Source organism: Aotus nancymaae, unplaced genomic scaffold (genome assembly GCF_030222135.1).
Source record: "Aotus nancymaae isolate 86718 unplaced genomic scaffold, 86718_ANA_hifiasm-v0.15.2.pri h1tg000001l, whole genome shotgun sequence".
NCBI lineage: Eukaryota > Metazoa > Chordata > Mammalia > Primates > Aotidae > Aotus > Aotus nancymaae.
The window spans coordinates 11064123-11084813 of record NW_026988412.1 but is presented as its reverse complement, the minus strand read 5'-3'; the positions used below and the strand labels follow the sequence as shown (position 1 = coordinate 11084813).

General features: G+C 35.4%; 1 protein-coding gene across 2 annotated transcripts in view; it reads left to right on the top strand.

Annotated features, from left to right (window-relative positions):
- MACROD2 (mono-ADP ribosylhydrolase 2) overlaps positions 1-20691 on the top strand; it is a 2078532-nt gene that overhangs the window by 503542 nt on the left and 1554299 nt on the right. For both annotated transcript variants that reach the window (XM_012474868.3, XM_064377970.1), the window contains exon 4: positions 10830-10859. In XM_012474868.3, the coding sequence (XP_012330291.2) occupies positions 10830-10859 (30 nt within the window). The remainder of the gene's footprint in view (positions 1-10829; positions 10860-20691) is intronic.

Sequence of the window (20691 nt, the reverse complement as noted above, 5' to 3'; positions counted from 1 at the left end):
TGATGTGTGTAAATGCTATTTTTTCTGGTAAATTTGGTTAAAAAAACAGTTATACTGCCTTTGATGTTGGTGTTAACTGAATACATTCCTTTTTGTGGGCATTGGATATCCATCTATTTTGAAAGAATTCGGGAGAAACAAAATAATTTCTTAAGAGATAGTCTGGCATATTGGAAAGAACATTTGTTTGATGTTGGATGAAAGGGCTCAAGCATTGGATTGAATAATTACTTACCAGCCCATAACCTTGAGCAAGTAATTTAGCCTCACTGTAGCCTCAGTTTCCTCATTTGTTACAGGAAAAGTAAAATTCCCAATTCACAAGATGGTTTGGAGGATTACAGATATCATAACGATCAACTCCTAAACATTGCCTGTTAAATAATAGATGCTTAGAAAATTGTCTTCAGTATCTATTTATATATTCCATTATTTGGTTATTACAGGCATATTTTCCACCTTGATAAGCTTACTAAAGTATGAGTCAGCTTGTCCACTGGCTAGGTGACTCAGAGCATAACTGTCTAATGGAAATGAATCACACAAAAGCTCATTTTATGATTTTCATAAGTTGACCACATCATAAGTTAGATTTGTGCAAGTAGTTAGATCAAACTGCTTGATGATCCAAGCATTGTGTTAGGTTGATGCAGAGCCAGGTCAGCTTCTGCGTGAATCAGCACACTTTAGATGTGTAACAAGACTTTCACAAACTGGAAGAAGAATATTGCTTTAAAATGATGCGTCTAGATTGGAAAAAGAAGAAATGGGAACATATGTTCTGTTGAATTTTCATTAATTTAGTGTAAGTAGAATTGGCACTACTAGAGAAAGTCTTCATATGCTACAGTAGTTTAAAAAAGAGAAATACAGAAACAGGGATTATATAATTTCTACTTTAATCCTTATTCTGCCATGTTTTGTTTGTGGGTTGGAGACTCGGCTTCTCTTATGGGAGGTGCTTAAGAGTGTGAACTTTCTAGTAATATTACATGGCTTCAAATACTGGTGCCAACCTTTGATCTTGGACATATTACTTAACCTCTCTGTGTCCTAATTTTTTAACATATAAAGTGGGAATAAACAACAGTACCTACTTTATTGGGTTCTTTGGGTTACTAAATTAGCTAGTAAGTGCCTGGCATCTAACAAAAATGATAAATGTTAGCTATTTTTTTTAGTTAGGATTCAGGGTATAAATGTAAATTTGAGTAATTATCTGGCGATTATATTTAGCCATTGCATTCCATTTCTCTTTAGCCTTCCACTGCACTTGTACAAAAGCAATGGCTACCTAGTACAATGGCTGGCATACATGAAGTGTCTTAATGGTTGGTTTTAGATGAATGGAAGCAGAAAGCCTAGAATTATCACGGGAACATGATATTTAGTTTTGAAATTCTTATTGAGCTGAAGCATTCTTACATATCTTTGTGGGTTTTTGATACATTTTCCACATCTTTATAGTAAGTTAATATCGTCTCAAGGTTTTAAACCTTAAGCTTCTGAAGTATACTTTAAATTTCCAAGAAATTTAATTAGAAAGTAGTGGAAAATTTCTTACTCTAATCTTTTCTAGCCGAGTTTTTCATTTTCATTTAAATTCAAGACCTGTCATGTTTTGTAACTAGTAAACATGAAAAGAAAGTGGTTAAATAGACTTACCATTAGTTGAGATAGTTTTACTATTTTTACATTAAAAGCAGACCATTTAAAAATTTATATGTTTGAAATCTGTCAGAAATTGAAACTAAGTATCTTTTCAAGTATAGGTGAAAACTTTTCATTGATGTAGTTTGCATTTAAATCAGAAGCAGCCCATTGAACTGAAATCTCGTATAACATATCAAAACATTGGATTCAGGTTAATTATTTACAAACATAAAATAATACTGATGATTTAGGTATTCTCCAAGCTATAGTTATGCATGTTACATTTCAGCTAATTTTGACTTATTTTAATATACATTTTTAAATAATGTTCTTAAACTCTTAAATTTAAAAAGTACATATGTTCTTTTACTCATAATACTGTGGAGAACTTTTTTAATTTTTAATTTTTGTGGCTACATAGTAGATGTGTGTGTGTATATATATATATGTGTGTGTGTATATATATATATATGAAGTACATGAGATTATTTGATACAGGCATGTAATGTGTAATAATCCCATCAGGGTAAATGGGGTATCTGTTACCTCAAACATTTAGCCTTTGTGTTACAAACAATCTACTTATACTCTTTTTTTAAATGTACAGCTAAATTATTATTTACTATAGTCGACCTGTTGTGCTATCAAATGCTAGTTCTTAGTTATCCTTTCTAATTACTGTTTTGACCCATTAACTATCCCCATTTCCTCTTCACCCGTTGAATACCCTTTCTAGCCTCTGATAACCACCCTTCTATTCTCCATCTCTGTGAGTTCAATTATTTTAATTTTTAGCTCCCACAAATAAGTGAGAACATGCAAAATTTGTCTTTTCGTGGCTGGCTTATTTTATTTAACATAATGATCTCCAGTTCCATCCTTGTTGCAAATAACAGATTCTCATTCTTTATTCTGACGGAATCGTACTCCATTGTGTAGATGTACCATGTTTTCTTTTTCCATTCATCTATTGATGGGTGCTTAGGTTGCTTCCAAATCGTGGCTATTGTAAACAGTGCTGCAACAAACACAAGAGTGCAGATAATCTCTTTGAAACGCTGGAATACCGAAATTTCCTTTCTTTTGGTTACCTAGAGTGGGACTGCTGGATCATATGGTAGCTCTGTTTTTAGTTTTTTTGTGAAATCTCTAGACTGTTCTCCCTAGTGGTTGTACAATTCACATTCTCACCAACAATGGACAAGGATGCCCTTTTTAGAGAACTTATTTTATTGAAGCCCCACTATGTGGATACATACACTCATACACAGACACACGCACACAAACACACAGATTTTTATTAGAACACTACCTCTAACAGCAAAACTGGAAACAATGTAAATGCCATCAGTAATGGGAGTAGTTTTACTCAAACTTTGGAATCTTACAGTGTGTTATATATTATTTCATTAGTTAGAGCCATGATATGTTGATAAATGAGAAAATTATGTTGCATGGCAATTTTATTTTTGTCATAACCTCAGAAGCACCAGCTATTTGCATATATGTATAAGAACAGGGAGAAAAGTGTGGAAGGAAATGGTAGCTAAGAGGAGCTGAGTTTGGAGTTTCACTCTGTTGCCCAAGCTGGAGTGCAATGACGTGATCTTGGCTCACCACAACCTCTGCATCCTGGGTTCAAGCGATTCTCCTGTGTCAGCCTCCTGAGTAGCTGGGATTACAGGGATGCACGACCATGTCCAGCTAATTTTGTGTTTTTAGTAGAGACTGGGTTTCTCCACGTTGGTCAGGCTGGTGTCAAACTCCTGACTTTAGGTGATCCACCCGCCTTGGTCTCCCAAAGTGCTGGGATTACAGGTGTGAGCCACTGCACCCAGCCTTATACTACATTCTTTAACATGTTCAAGTGAGTATCTTTTACTTTATATTTTATATATTTTAAATATAATTTATTCTACTTACATATTTTATGTTTTTTAGTTAACAAAGTAAACAGTCTGCTACATTGGTCATTCTTCAAATGGAAACATAAGAACAGGAGCCGTCCTTGTAACCATCTGGACTAAGAGTTGGCCTCTGAAGGAATGTGAGATTTAGGCTAGCCACCATCAGTGACCAGTCTGTATAAAACATACCGGTTCAATCAAGGTCCCAGCAGGAAACAGATGATGCTGTCAAATTACAATAATTTAAGAGCTGGAGCCAGGTGTGGTATAGGAGAACCTCAAGGAGTTTTTCATGGACCAGAAGCCACCAACAGCACAGCTGTTGCCACTCTAGGCACAAAGAGACAAGGAGAGGGGGAGGATATCAGAACCCAGAAAGAGAAAAAGTCATGTTGTAAAGAACCTTGATTAGAATGATGACCTTCTTTCAAGGGACATAGCCGACTCACAGTAAGCCTACAGGAAGTGAACCAGGGAAGAAAATGTTGAATGCATTCTAATATCTCCCATCGTCTGCCAGGGCTCCCCACTGACTGAACCCATGTAAAGGCAGATGTTCAGAGAGGGCCTTTTGATGTCAAGTACCTATGTCAGCAGCCTTGGGCAGAGAACAGGGGCATGTATAGAGAATGGGTTTTGAAGAATAAACAGGAGCTATCTGACATAAAATAGCCAACATTTGGTTTTGAGTTTTTTTGAGACAGAGTTTCATTCTTGTTGCCCAGGCTGGAGTGCAGTGGTGTGATCTCGGCTCACTGCAACTTCCACTTCCTGGGTTCAAAGAATTCTCATGCCTCAGCCTCCCAAGTCGCTGGGATTACAGGCATGCATCACCACACCCAGCTAATTTTTTTTGTATTTTTAATAGAGATGGGGTTTCACTATGTTGGCCAGGCTGGTCTTGAACTCCTGACCTTAGGTGATCCATCTGCCTTGGCCTCCAAAGTGCTGGGATTACAGATGTGAGACACTGTGCCTGGCCCCAACTTTTTTTTGAATTAAATAATCAGAATAACCCAGAAGAGGAAAACATAGTTATAATATTCAAAATATTGGCATCCATTTACTTTATGGACTTACAGAATTATTTTTTAATTGGCCTAAGCCCAAAGACAGAATTTTTAAGAAATCTGAAGATGGCCTTGTTCCTCACCCTCTTCTGTGCTTAAGTCCTAAGTTCTTCCTTAAACTCCCATGAGAGCATAGCAGTGAACATCTCAGAGTAGGCACAGAAAACTATACTTCCCCAAGATGAACGTGGCCGCAGACCCACAAAGTGACAGACTTTGGGCTTGGTCTGAAATAGTGGGGGTTTTCTGTTACGTCCTAGCATGGTTGCAAGGAATGACACCATAAATCGGTCATGGAATGGGAAGCTGACATTTACTGACCCGTGGCATGTGCCAGGCTCCATGGTATACATTCATGTAAGTTACCACTTTTACTCCTCTCAGCAAACCTGTACTTTGACCATAATTGTATTGTACCAAATTACTGTTTAATAAACAGAAACTCCAGGAGTGTAATCTGGAGTTTAAGGAACTTTCTCAAGGTCAATGATAGAGTCTGGAATTGGACCTAGATCTGCTTGGCTACATCCCGGCACAGCCTCACTTGGCTGCAAAATTGTAAAAGAGTCATGATCTATTATTGGAGGTCTCTCATCTGTCCCAGAAATATGCCTTTCCCTTACCCCTCTCTCTCATTCTCTTATCTTCCATTCGTTCCCTTAGTTACATATTTAACAAATATTTGTTCAGTACCTGCTCTGTGCCAAGAATCATGCATTGTACCATTGATACCAATGAACATGGCCTCTCCTTCATGGATTTTACAGCTTAATAAGAATTCTCAGGGGAATCATCCTATGCATTTTCACTAGCCCCAAGTCCTTTTCATTTGAGGTCATCTGCATCTCAGTCTTCCCATGTCTTTATTAAGACTGAGAATTAATTTTTGGCTGATTTCTTTAAATAAAACTATAATATAAAATAAACCTTTACAAAAATCTCACTTGCTATTTCACTATTTTAGAGAATTGAGGATGCTATAATATTATAAGAAAAATGAAATACAGGTACTAGGCAAGATAATATTTCTGCTTTCTGATTTTATTGAAACAAATCAGGCAGCTCCACAAAAAGTGTCAATATATGGGTACATGTTGAGGCTTATGTTTTAATCAGGCTAAGAGCATATCATATTCTCTTAAATAAACACATCTTTCATTTCTTTAATTGAAAATTGGTTTGTATTTATTCAAAACCTTTCTTGTTAAAGACAAGTTAAAACTGCTATTCAAGTGTTTCATATAATTATAACCATAAAACTAATAAACATTTGAACTAATTTTTTCCCTATTTAGATATGCTTGTTCACTCTTTGGAAAGCCCCAGATTGGGTTACTCAAGTAATCCCATTTTTGTAACTGAGCCAGTATCATCATTATCAAAATTACAATTGATCTACAATTTAGTGTGATAAGGGATGACTGGTATGTAGCACATTCTGATTTCTCTCATTTTGCAGTAGATACATTGCATAATGGAACTCTAGGGATTGCCTGCTAATGCTTTGCTTCACCCTTTAACAATTAAGTTAGGTGATCTTGGGTAGAGTAACATTCGGTAGACTCCATGCATATTGTTTTCTATAACCATCTTTGGATGTAATTTTGAGGAGTGGGAGGGCTGGAATACACGCACAGAAACACATACACATATTTGTAATTTGTTAAGAGGGAGTTATTATTAAACACTTAAATTGACACTATCTTATGGTGGGTTCTTCTGGATCTGATCCTAGACAAGTGAGTTAACAACATCTTTGATCCTCTTTAGCTTTTTACTTTTGTAAAATGAAGGGGTTGGATCAAATAAGCAGGGGAGGTTGTTTGTTTGTTTGTTTTTAGCTTTTGGTGTATTTTTTTTTTTTTTTTTTTTGCCCATGCTACAGTATTCCTAGAAGTCACTGAGTACCTGGTGAGGCAAACAAGAAGCAGCTCTAGCTCCTTCCTTGAACTTCAACATCAGTAATTCTGTTTTGTTTTATTTGTTAATTATCCCAATTAGACTTCCAATTTCTGATGCCTTTTCACCTGTTTATCAGTAGTAGGGGTCATTGTATTCTATTTTTGGCTTCATAGTGAGCGACAGCTTGTACAAACAACACAGATACTGGAATAATCAATCTTTTCTTCAATTTCTGTAATAACATGAACTGTAAAGTATTAATCATGTGTTTATGCCTGGTTTCTACATGTGAATCAGTTAAGCCTAGTCTTAATTTTCTCTCTTTATCAGCTTCAAAGCAGGAAATTACATTGTTGCCCCAAACCTCTGGAATTCTGTTGATTTTGTTTAAAAGGTGCAAATCTAGTAAAGCCTCGACAGTGGTCTGTTGCCAAACTGATAGCTGTATTTGTCAGCGTAGATTGTATTTCCACAGCTGTCTGGTGAGATGGTTGCTTCCTATGTAAAGTGGTTCTAGAGTCATGCATGTGCTGGGGATTTTAATTTATCAGATTTTTTAGTACTTCCTACTTAGAGCTTCAAACTATAGGGACTATAATGTGTGCCATTCTGAAAGGTGGTATTTCAGCTTTTTTATCTTTGGGGATAACATGTTGTGAATGAAATTGGTGTTTTAAGTAGAGCTCCTGGGGAAGTTTTTGCCCAGTCCTTTTGATATCCCATGTGCTCCATTGTAATAAGAAAGCAGAATAAATAAACTAAACTAGGTGGTCAGGATTCTCTTAGGATGAAAAGAAGTATAATTTCCTTTATAATGATGAAAAGCAAACAAAAACCCTGCACAAATTGTTTTAATCAATGTTTAAAGACTAGCTTCCCAGACTCTTGTGTGTTTAACAGATAGTCTTGGGTGCGGTGGAAATGGAGTGGAAAAACAAACAATTACTGCGTAGATAATAAAAATTACTGGGCAAAAAGAAAAAAAAAGTATTTGAAACACTTTTTTTTTTGAGCTGGAGTCTCACTGTGTTGCCCAGGCTGGAGTGCAGTGGCGCAATCTCGGCTCACTGCCACCTCCGCCTCCCGGGTTCAAGCGATTCTCCTGCCTCAGCCTCCTGGCTCATGATCGATGTGACTTACCTCTCCCAGCATTTTTTCATTTGTATTTTGAGAAAAACATATATTAATGTGGTATTTACAACTGCCATGATCATTTTTCATTTAGGCTAAATATCCCAAGAAAGGGGTTCCTATATTGTATTCATTTTTTTGTTTTAATACTTTAATAGTGAATATTTATAGCTATAGAAATTTGATGCTTTTAATTAAAAAATTTAAAACTAGGTTCAAATGAAAGAAAAAAATTCTCTTAAAAAAGTAACTTTTTTTTTAGGATATTGGAAATCAATTCTCCATATTTGACACTATGAAATTAGCTTCAGATAACCCTTTTCTCCATTTTGTGTTCATGTTGTTTTCCCTTTATAAACAGTAAAACTCCATGTCCTTGCGTGAACTTATTTTAGGGGGAAGAAAAAGTACAATACACAAATTCATTATCTTGTAATAGCTCATTTTAGTTTTACATTGAATCAGTCTTTGAGACAATAACTGTAACTTGATTTTTCCTTCCTTCCACTGGTAATAAAGGAGACATTTTATTTCAGGGAAATATGAATTAAAATAGTCTTGCTTCATAAGCATGCTCAGAGAAGAGATTTTTAAATCTTGTTTTAGAAACAGTGGCATCATCTTCATGAACTTCAAGTTTTCCTCTTTCCTTTTCTTTTCCTTTCTCTGTGAAACTCTAGGATTAATAGGAAGCGTGTCCAGAATTCCCTCTAGAAATAAATTTAGATAGGGACATAAATATATTTTATGCATTCTTACTAATCATTTCCAAATAAACTTTAAGAGTTTCTTAAGTAATCTTTGATTTTATAGAAAGAAAAATGGTCAAAGTTTGCTTTCTTCACACACTTTGGTAAACAAATACCTCTTGTATTAATGAAGAAATTGATTAAATCTACCAATTATCTCACTATTAGAAAACATGTCTTGAAAATTTATTAGTTGCAGGCCAAACCATTAAACTCAGACCTTGCCTTTAAGAAGCTTTCAATTAATTAGGATATACCTCAATTTATTGGATATAATGAAATAGAAACTAAATGATTATTAATTTTCGACACACAAAATCATTTCACTTCTGTAAAATGGAAGAAGTAACATGAATCCAACTGACCAATGAATGTTGGATAACCAGTTATTGGAGTGCTTTGTGAAGGGAAAGTAGTACTAGAAATAATGAAGTTTCACCTTTACTTGCATATTTTTACATCACTTTTTTGAAGAAAATTGCCTTGACATTTTTGCTAATAAATTCAAGTTTTTTGTTATTTTTTAGAGAATAGAAATGTATAAAATAGACAAATTTGATGGATTCCTTGGAAAAATCATTATTGGATTTATAGTTTTTGGAACTTCTTTGAATATGATTAAGCAGATTAAATCAAGATTAAATTAAGATTCGATTACATGGATGGTAATACATATGGAATTACCTTAAAAGTGATGGTGTGCTATGTAGAATGCCACAATTTTGTAAAATAGTTCTACAGTGAAGTTAAAATGTTACTGGATATGCTTATGTAAAATACATGAGCACACATTTGACATAAACTAACTTGATGATTGGCCAGAACTAGAATTCCAATTCCTACACCTACTCATCCACCCACATCTATTGGACAAGTGCCTGGTTAAACAGATGGGCCTTGGGCTGCGCTCTCAAAACAGGCAACCTCCACCTTTATTGAGCAAAACATTGGATGAAAATAGACTATATTGTCTTATTGTGCTACTGAGCATGATAATTTAAGTGAAGAGCTCCTATTTATTATTGTCGTTGGTTGTTAAAAATACCTTTTTCCTTATGAATGAATATGTGAAAATTGGAGGACAACAGATGGAGTCCCAGGGAACTGGAGAACCTATAGATAGGGAGGTAGTTCTCTGTCAAATATAAAAATAAAAAATCAGCAGGAGTGTGAAATTTCATGTGGTTTTATAAATGCATGTAGCTGAGATTTTAAAAAATGTTTGGTTTAGCCTACAGACATGGTTGATCATGAAATTTCTCTTTTCCACTAAAGGGTGTGAGACCAAGTAGAATTCTCAATGTCTGTCCTCAGACCCCTTCAACAAGTTACCACTTCAAAAGCTACAAAGCTGGATTCAGGGCAGGACCTTAAGTTTTGGCTACTGTCTGTGTAAATACCACACACTTACAGACCTGAGTGATAGGGTGGTGGACAACTTTATGACATCAGAAGTGAGTTTTGTTTATGGTCCATTAATGACATTGCTTCTTGGACCATGTTTGTGACAAAAGCACTGAGGGCAATTAGCAAGAGCAACAGTTAGACAGTCCCAGTGTTTACAAAGAAGTGGAGCTTGGTTGCGACCTACTCTCCTTGTATTACTGCCGGGCTATTTTTTAGTGGCATGAAATAATTCCTGTGATATTGAAGAACTCTATGGATTAAAACTCAATGTAGTGTATATTGAATTATGCTTTCTGTTTATTATATTTGAATAAATTTATGCGTAAGGTTGTTTAATGCTTCAGCAGAAACCTGCAGTGGAACTTCCTGAATATTTGACCTTTTGAAAGAAATCCAAATGGAATTGTTTTATACTTACTTAGCTCCTATAAATGTGTGTGCTGGGTTAATGAATAAATAGGTAAGAAATGGCACAGCATTGTTTAACATTTCTTTCTTTCCTAAAAATAAAAAGGTTAATAGAAAAAGTAGTAAATTGTTATTATTTAGGAGTTATTTCTTACTGCAAAATGTTTTGTGATAGCTTTGTTCTATTGTATTTAACTTAATTTAAATTGCCATAATACTTTTTTGTTACATTGTCCTTTGAAATCATTGAAATTGGCTAAATAATATTGTTCTATTCTACTTGATAAAATGGAGAACTCAGAAGATTAATTTAGATGCAGAACTGAGAATAAAACAATCTCAATATGTGCTTAATTTTATTAGAAGGAAATATATTATAAAAATAGCCATTTGAAGAGAAAAAAGATAAAAATAGTGAAATATTTTAATTTTCATACTATCATAAAATAGTAATACAGGCTGTCTTTAAATAAAAGTAAATATTTTGTGTTTATGAATGTATATGAGACATATGATCATTATCAGCTTAATATTGAACTATTCTGATATGCTATATTTCTTATACATATTATTTAATGTCTCTTGTGTTTTGTTTTAAACAGCAAATGCCAGTCTTCTTGGAGGAGGAGGTGGTAAGTACTGAACATCACTTAACATAACATACATTTTTATTACTATACCAACTACAAGATATTTAGTAAGTTCTGTGACACTTAAAAGAACATTAATTTTGTTGTAGTCATCAACCACAAAAATGATAATCTTCCAAAAATAATTTATAATATAAATACCTTGGTTTGCTTAAATGTTATTTTAATTGATTCCAAAATATATACAGTAACTTTTCTTCTTGTCAGACTTTGTATTTCTACTTTTGGCTATAAGCCATGTGAGCATACACATTATACATGTGTATACATAGTAATAGTACAGAGTTACTTTTAATATGAATTCTAAAACATTTGGAGGAGGCTGTGGTTTCTGTTTCCACTATAATGACTTTCTTTTGCTTTTCATGACTTTGTAGCCTGAGAGCTTAATACATCAGCCACTTACTTTGAAAAATAAAAAAGAAATTACTGTTGACACTTTGCTTTTTCTTTCTGCTCAGTTAGAGGAGAAAGAGAAGGAGATCAAAGTAAGATGAGGGACACAGAGATTACTGTACTGGGAATTTTTTTGATACTAAAATCTTGTAGCTATTTGTATTTTTATTTCTAGGTTAGAAAGATGAAAGCTTTCATAGTCCCAGTATACATAATATAGTAGGAGAGAAAAAGTATACAATTGAACAGAGTCCTTTTCATATAAGGCCGAGATGGACATAACTAGCTTTCTTTTCTCTTTCCCTCTCACTCTGTTTCTTCCCTCCTCTCTTGCTCTTTTTTCTTACACATAGTTGAAATAGGATTCTGCAGAGCCATAGGCTTTCATCAGGAGGTTTCGTTGTAATTTTCATTTTGGAAATTGAACATTTAACCTTTGTTTCTTTGTAAGAGCAATTATTTTTAAAAAACAGAATCTTGGAAATAAGAAAAATAGAAAAGTGTTTGAACTAGAAAGTGCTCTTCATATTCTCACACGTCAATCCATGTTCTGTACCAGAGTATCATGAAAAGAGTATGGAGTTTGAAATTGGACTTACTGTGTGAAGACCATGAAAGCATTACTAAATATCCCCAAGCGTCAGTTACCTCATCTTTAAAGTATGAGGATAATATTAACTATCTAAAGTGTTTATTGGGAGAATTAAACAAAAATATCTGCTAAGTAACTAAGTAATGGAATAGTGGAAGATTTATAAATGTCTATTTCTTTTCTTTTTTCCTAAGTTGTTTTACAAAACACAAATTTGTAGGATGTTTCATTGTACTGGTTATTGTATTTGAGGGAATTAGAAGGGAAAATTTTCCTTAGGAGTTGAATTTCCAGTAATTTTTTTCTCTCTGTCTCTTATAATATGTGAAGAAAGCATTCTTAAGATAAATTGTCCATAGTGCTGATTTTCTTACAAGATATATTAGTATTTTAAGAAACCTCACAAAAACTGTTAATAGCATAGAAAAAAGTTAAAATCGAGTCTATGTAAACACAGTCATCAAGTAAAAACAAATTAGGTAGACTATTCAGTTATTACTTTTGAGTATTTCGAAAAATTGACTATGTTAGTTAAAATCACTTTAGCTGCTATAACAGAAAAAGTAAAAAACATTAAAATCCAAAATAACAGTAGTTTAAAGGTGCTAGAAATGTATTTCTGTCTCATGTTAAAGTAGTCTAGATACAGGCTGGAATGATTGTATGGTGCTTCTGTGGTGTCATCAGAGACTCAGCTCTCACTTTTCTGTTCTTTCCTATTGCATGGCTTCCATACTAAGATGACCTCAGGGTGCAGAATGGCTGTTGAAGCTCTAGCCATCATAAATATGTTACAGGTCAGAAGTAGGAAAGGCAAAACATGAAAAAATATGGGCTCCCAAACACGAGTCAGTTTTCTTTAAGCAGATTTCCCTGGAAATATTTATTTCTAGCATGTAGTCTTTTATGATATTTATTCCTAGCATGTAATCTTTTATTCCAAGAAGCAATGCACTCATCAGAAAAATAATTACTATTGTGTTTACTAAGGAGGAAGGGGAGAGTGGAGGTTGAAGAACACCATGTAATGTACCTGCCATGGTAGTTACCTTCTATATTGTCAAACTGCTTTCTTTAAATATATATATGTATACTTGGTGTGTGTAGAATTGACTCTAGTAATTAGGCTTGTATTTTCCTATGATTCCTCTCTCCTCTCTGAGAAGATTTATGAATTTTCAGCAATGATAAGACATTCAGGAATAGGCCAACTCAGTTTTCTATTTAGCTAAAGTCTTTATTTTAATGTCTTCCTCTAGATGGTTGATTTTGCTCAATTTGTCACGATTTATAATTTTTGAATAATAAAATTAGCAACTCAACATCATCCTAAGGATAAATTACAAGTATTTAAGATGGTTGTAATTTATTTCATTAAAGTAGGTCATTGACAGGTTTAAATTTATTTATGCACTTCTGGAGATGTCAAGATTGCTCTAAAATACATGTCTGATTTTTGGAAAGCTGCATTTAAAAATTAAATTTAAGGAATATTTTTAGCCTTCTCTGAGCTTATTTTTGACCTTCTGATTCTATGATAAATCTTTTTAATCCTCGCAGTGATATTTGTAAAGTAACAGCTAGTAATCATCCAATAAGGAGCAACTGAATGGATGTAACTCTCTTGGATTTAATCAACAATTCCTTTTTTCAACATGAATTAATATCCCTTCAAAGTTCCCTGAAAAGAGTAATGTTTTAATTGACTAAACAATTTGATGAGAATATTTGACACCACATACAAAAATTATAATGGGACCTAAGTGCCATTCTTTAGGTCCTCAGGGGGGCTTACCCCAAATTCTGTGTAAGTAGTACTTGATTGTGAAATGTAGACAAAATTATTGTATACAAAATTGTATTAGCCATAAAATTTTAGCATTTTGTTGTTCTTTTCTGAGTGCTTACCACCAATAAGACAGATCCCCTGAAAGACTTAAAAAATGGTCACATGTCATCCTCTCAGTACTGATTTTAAAGTGAGAGATTTACTTTACATTGATGTGAATTTTCATCTTTGAGCTAGAAATTAATCTTTCTATGAAAGTATTGCCACTGACTGCAGTTCATTGTAATGAGCATAGGTGATGTGATTATTTTACTCAGTCATTTCAGTTAAAAGTTGGCAAGTTTTACCAGTTTATTTGGTAAAATTAATCATTTCTGTTTATATTTTCTAGATAGGTTAAAGGCAGAGACAGATATGTACTAATTTCTTAAGTTAATATAGACTGGTCTATAGTGACCAAATTGTATGTTTCAGGAAGCATTTACATGAATGTTAAAAATCTTTGAATGTAAAAAATCTGTTAATTATTTTTTACAAACTTTCCACTATTATTACCAACAGTATCCTGTATATTATTTTACCTGTTCTTATTTTAATAGTTGAGAGAAACTTCTTCAGGGTTGCAGGGCTTATAGGGCAAAGTTGGAATGAGAAGACAGTGTTCTTGACTTCCACTCTAAGGCTCCTTGCCCTGGCACTGTGGTTTTTAAGATGCCTCTGCTCTCCCTGTTTGCAGGTGGGTAACAAGTGGGTAACTCTGTTTACACCTGGAAAAATGAGTAAGAGGACAGGAAAACATACAGTTAAGATATGGATGTTGCATTCCTTGGCTTATTTTCACAAGTCTCAAGATCTATCGATAGCTTGAAAGTCAATACAATGGCACTGTCTTACAGTACGCTTGGATTGCTGCCCAGATTCATATACTTCTTTTGTGCATTTTGTGTCTTCAGTCTTAGAAGACATTGCATTTTAGATTCATGCTCACCCATCTGTAATAAGAATGTTGTACATGCACAAGGACTTATGATGCTGGTACTTTTGGAATATATAGTAAAACATAAATCATTGTAGCCAGTCTTAAATTATATAAAGAAGTAGAATTAGAAAGAAAAATCAGAACTAAAGAGTTAATGCCTCACTTCCTTTTGGATCATTACATAATAGACAGGAACAACATTTACAATCTCTTGCTTTAGATAATATCTTTTCTTTTTCATTGACATAATAGTTAACACAAAACCAGAACCTGCTGATAGAACCCAAGCAGGATATTGTTTATGGGATGTGCTTCCTCTTCCAGTCTGTCAAAGCACCTGAGGGATAATGCTAAACATTTAAAGTGATGGTTCCTGACCCAGTGGTGACTTACAGTCTTTTGTACACAGAGCTTTACGACTGCCATTTGAATCATATATACATATACACATAGATAAAATAAACATATACATTTGTATCAATATTGTAATTTGATACCTTATTCCTGAGTTGATTCTGTGGCAGGTTAATAGATAAGTACTGTTATCTAATAAACAAGTGCTATTATCTATGCAGTCAGCCCAGCTGCAATGCATGCAAAGCCATTTGTCCAATGTGAGAACAGAGGGAACATTATGAGCCTCCCCACCTCTGATGGCTTCCTGCTCTCCTTCTGCCCCTTAGAGTAGACCCCAAGATGGACAAGGTTCAGTGCCTTGTGTTAGTAGCTGCTCCTCTAATCTCCTTCATTTCTTATTTGGACAGTTGTACTTGCAAAGAGGATTCATAATGCTTGTCTGTTAGTGATGTCCTTTCAAACAATGAAGCAGTTAGTGTGATGTACCAAAATGCATGCTTGAAAAAGAGTAAAATTATAACTTGGGTGATAGGTGCACCAAAATCTCAGACTTCGCCATTACACAATTCATCCATGTAACCACAAAACACTTGTACTCCAAAAGCTATTGAAATTTTTAAAAAAAGGGAAAAAAAAGAAGAGTGAAATCACAAACCATGTGCTGTTATATAATGGTATTTGTGCATCTCCATACAGCCATCATCTGTTTCTAAACATAGACACACATGTGTGTACATACTCAGCAAAGATTAATTGAGTTACTATTGTGTGTCAGCATTGATTATTGATTGGGCAATAAACACCACCTTTTCCCTTTTGCCAATCATGGTCCCTGTTCAGCCGAATTATTAGAGCAGTTATAGTTGTCTACATTCTTTTGGATGTTCCAGGGATTCTGCTGGCATAGTCTTTTGAGTTAAAATGATGCTTTAGCATTAATCAAATGGGCATTGGATGCCTTCTTTAAAAGGCAGAAGAGATATCTTGAAAACAACTCTTTTCATAAAAGATCTGGGTTGCTACCCAAAATTCCTAACATGAAGAGCAATGTGTTTAAAGGGCTTTTTGAATGTGTTTAAGAAGGAACGATTTCATAAATTTTGTCTTAAACATTTGCAAGCAGAGTGGAGTGCCCTCTCACCCTCCCTCCACAGACACAGCGGTTTTCCCAGCACATTACTCCAGTGCTCAACATCCCCCAGTGATTCTGTTTCACTCTTGTTAAACCTCCAGATGTGGCCAGGCTTCAGGCATGCTGGGAGGAATCTAGGATAGCAGTCAGCAGTGAGGCACTGAGGCAGTTCACAGAGGGTCGAGTGTTGGGGGTTGCTCCTCAGGAGAGTCAGTCAAACATGGCCAGTAGTGAGTTCGCCAGCTGGCCTGTGCTCAGCAGGGGAGGGGCCCTAGCCATGGGCCTGGGGAACAGCAATAGCCTCTCAGTCCCAAAAGAGAGCAGTATGGCAAGAGAAACTCAGGGGCTCTGGCCTTTTTACTCCAGCAGGGAGCAGAGCTGCAGGAAAGGATGTGATGCTAAGCCACAGAAAATAAGGTTTAAGTCTTAACTGCCTCGGCCAGGCACGGTGGCTCATGTTTATAATTTCAGCAGTTTGGGAGGCCAGGATAGGAGGATTATTGGAGCCCTGGAGTTTGAGACCAGGTTGGGCAACATAGTGACACCTCATCTCTACAAAAAATAAACAGAATTAGCCAAGCGAGGCTGTGCATACCTGTGGTCCCAGGTATTTGGAAGGCTGAAGAGGGAGAATTGCTTGAGCTCTGGAGGTTGAAGCTGAAGTGAGCCGTGATCATACCACTGCACTCCAGCCTGGACATCAGAGTGATGGATCACAAGGTCAAGAGATCGAGACCATCCTGGTCAACATGGTGAAACCCCGTCTCTACTAAAAATACAAAAAATTAGCTGGGCATGGTGGCGCATACCTGTAGTCACAGCTACTCAGGAGGCTGAGGCAGGAGAATTGCCTGAACCCAGGAGGCAGAGGTTACGGTGAGCCGAGATCGCGCCATTGCACTCCAGCCTGGGTAACAAGAGCGAAACTCTGTCTCAAAAAAAAAAAAAAAAAAAAAAAAAAGAATCTTGACTGCCATAGGTGGGATTGATCCTAGGCACTGTGGGTTGTTAAGGCTGCTAAAGAAGGCTAGGAGGCCCAGATGTGAGGAACAGGGACGGGACTTAGGGACCAGGAGCCAGGCCAGGTCTGACGACATTCAGTTACACACTGAGGCAACCTACCTTTGCCCTCCCTTCTTCCTCCCTCCCTATCTTCCCTCCTCTCTCCCTCCTTTCCTTCTTTACTTTCCTCTTTCCTTTCTCTCTTTCCATCCTTCTTTGCTTCTTTTCTTTTTGTCTTTCTCAGTCAACAGCAATTACTGATTACCTCTTGTATACTAGCCTTGAAATCAATGTAGGTAAGATTCTTAGAACTAAGTGCAGCCAGAGGCATAAGTATTTATTTATACATCAATATCTTGAGAACTAAATAGGTTCTTCATGCAGGGAAGATGAAATGGAACAAAGGAAGTCAACAGCTTGTAGTGGTTAGGGAAGGCTTCCCAGAAGAGGTGACACTGGAGCAGTCTTGAGTGATGAGTAGTAGTTTTTAGGAAGCAGAAGGCCGCGATCTATTCAGATATATTTCCTACTCTTTGCTGTAGAGATCTTGCTCTGCCATCTGCTCACTGTTCTGCCATCATATTATCCAGGCCTTGGTTTAGCAGTTTTCTTTGACAGTCCCAGCATGCCACTTAAAATGGAGTGAAAAGTGTTAGGTCAGAACTGGAGAAAGGAACTCTGGTGCAGGTGATGTGGGTAGCAAACCTCCATCAGAGCAACCTGGGCAAAGTCTGGTGGTCATCGCCAGTGAAAGCTCCTCCCTGCTTTACTTTGTCTTCTGATTACCTCACCTGCTTCTCAGTCTAGGGACCATCTCTGCAGCTGCTGACTCCAGTTGGATTTCTAGTATGTGTTTTCTTCATTCCACATGAGCTTGTCTAGTTTTTGTTCTTAAAAGTTTAACTTAGCCCTGGTTGCTTTAATCTTGCCTGCTGTTTGTCATTAAGCCTTCCAGATGCTCTTCCTAGTGGAGAAAGGTGGGGTGGGGAGGGTTCAAAATCCAAGCCATGCATCTGCTTTGAACTCTCGTATTGTAATGGCAATTCCAAGGACATAATTTGTTTATTACACCTCTAACTTTGGTTACTGTGACCTCTTCATTCTAAAGCTAAATTTCAAAGTTATTATGTTTACTACACATGCTCCCACTTCTAAGTGAAGCTCCTCACCAAAGATCCTTGTTGAAAGGGCAAAACTATGCAAATTAAATGTTCCTTCTCATTGTAGCCATACCTGAACCTAGAAGTGTATATTTCCCAATTAAGACATAAACTTCCTGAGAGCTGGTAATTTCATATTCATCTTTATAACACTGGCTCATTCTATCACATATAGTAGGTGCTTTGTGTTATTACTATCTCTCATCCTGGATTCTCAATGTGTTTATATAGTTCGGTTTTGACCAGTTTACTTTGGAAAGTTAATCTCTTTATCTTTAAGTGAATTCTAAATGAAAAACAAAAAAATCCAAACGTCAGAAATGCTTATTGCAGGCAACCTGAGGATTATATTCATATTTATACAGTAATTATTTATATCATTATATTATCTTTTATTTTTAAAAAGTTCTTATAGCCAGAATCTCACAATTTTCTTTAAATACATTTTCTTTAAATGGGCAGTAAATATGTAATTGAATATGTGGGAAAATAAAATACAGATAATTTACATTCTGTAGATCATATGGAAAGAGGGCAAGTCTATTGTTTCATTCACGTTTCACTGTATTGAGGGAATTTAACCAATTATATCATTCTCTTTGTGATAGTTGGATTTTAATTTATTAATAATTTGTCTTTTACATACTAGAAGTAACTTATCGTTGACATCATTTATTACTAATATGTATGCCAGTGTTATCCTACAATGCGTTTCTATTTTTTGTTTAGCTTCAGTAAGGTTTAACTAAAGAAAAATTGTGTTGGTGCTCTTAACTGGACACTCTTTTAAGATCACTTGTTTTCATTTTGATTTTGATTTTTAGGGTTTGTATTTTTAAAATTAGTTTTATCATTGGTATCTATTATTTATATGGGTATGTTTCTTTCATAATTAACTTTTTTAAAAAATAGAGATTTAGTCATTCTTCCAGAAAATGCTGAGATTAGTAAATCATGCTCAAGGATACTAATTAAAGTTTGTAAAGAAAAAAAATAAAAATAAGGGAAGCCCTCTTTTCAGATGTGGAAATACCTTGGTAAAAATTCTAGGCTCTTATAAGTTCTCTCACTGTGTTTGGCTAAATGACACCTAAATGCTTAGAAGTTCAGATAATATCTATAAACAATACGTTAAAGTTAGGAAGTACTCTAACAGGAGCCAGGATATGTCTAGATATCTTGCTAATTATATAGTAGCTACAGTATAATGCTTGTGTAGCTTATCTACTTGTGTTAAAGGTAAAATTTTTCTAAAACTATAAAAATAAGACGTTTATTGAGATCCTGATTTAAATATCTCTCATCCCCAGAGAGTCTCTCTGAACGTGACTTGCTGGTACACGGTAGGAAACGAATTTCAAGCAAAATACTGCAGGTCAAGCCTATTATGTTTTATGAAACCTGAAGGAATCACTAGGTTATATTCCTTCAGCTTATGGCAGAGAATTTTTGTTTTTTTACTAGATCTGATGTAGCTCCACAGTAATGCAAGGAGGGGCAATTTCTTTGGGAATCACTTTTATAATCTTTTTAGTTTTGGCACTGTTAAGAATCCTCTTGTTCATTTACCCCTCAAATTGGAGATACTGTAGGGATGAATGAATCTGGCCAGTTGCTGATGGCAAGAAGTTCAGGATCTCCAGGGTTCAGTCACAGGCACTGTGTGTCCCTTGGGCTACGTGATCTCTTATTGCTGCAGCTCTGTCTTTGGCCAAAAGTCATTAATTTTTTTAGTGAGTTAGGAAAAATGTATTATTTTGTGTGCTGGTTTCCTCTTCTGAAATGATGGTTATAATGATACCTAACTATTTTACAGGCATGGAATAACTAATTGCCCACTATAAAATGTTTTTCAACTACAGAGTGTTAAATAAATGGTTATTACTCTAGTTGTCATTATTATTATCATTATAGTGTAAACCTGAAAGATGAAAGGTGCCAGATAATTGCAAGATATGGTGATGGTATATCCAAATAAAGGGGAATAACTTGAATTGTTGGGTGACACAAATCCAGATATCTGTGTGTGGTAGAAGAGAGTTTCTTTTACAGGAAGATAATATAGATAGCTGTACTTTAATTCCTCAAAAATCTGAGGATTTTACATATAAATATAGATAGAGGAATATTCTAACAGTAGTTCATTTCATCTGTATATATAGTGGTCATTGTAAAGAAGCTTTCTTTCAAATATTTAAATACCCAGAGTCAAAAATAATTATATACTAGAATATGAGGAATTCCAGCTTCACGCAACATTACCAGTCAAAGAGAAGGTGAGCTTAACACAGTCTTCAGGAGAGGACATGTGATGAAGCTATCTCTTAAGGTATGTGAAAGGAAACCAGGAACAGTAGCATTTTTCTATTCAGGAACGTACTTGGCACTGGGGAGGAACAAGGGATCC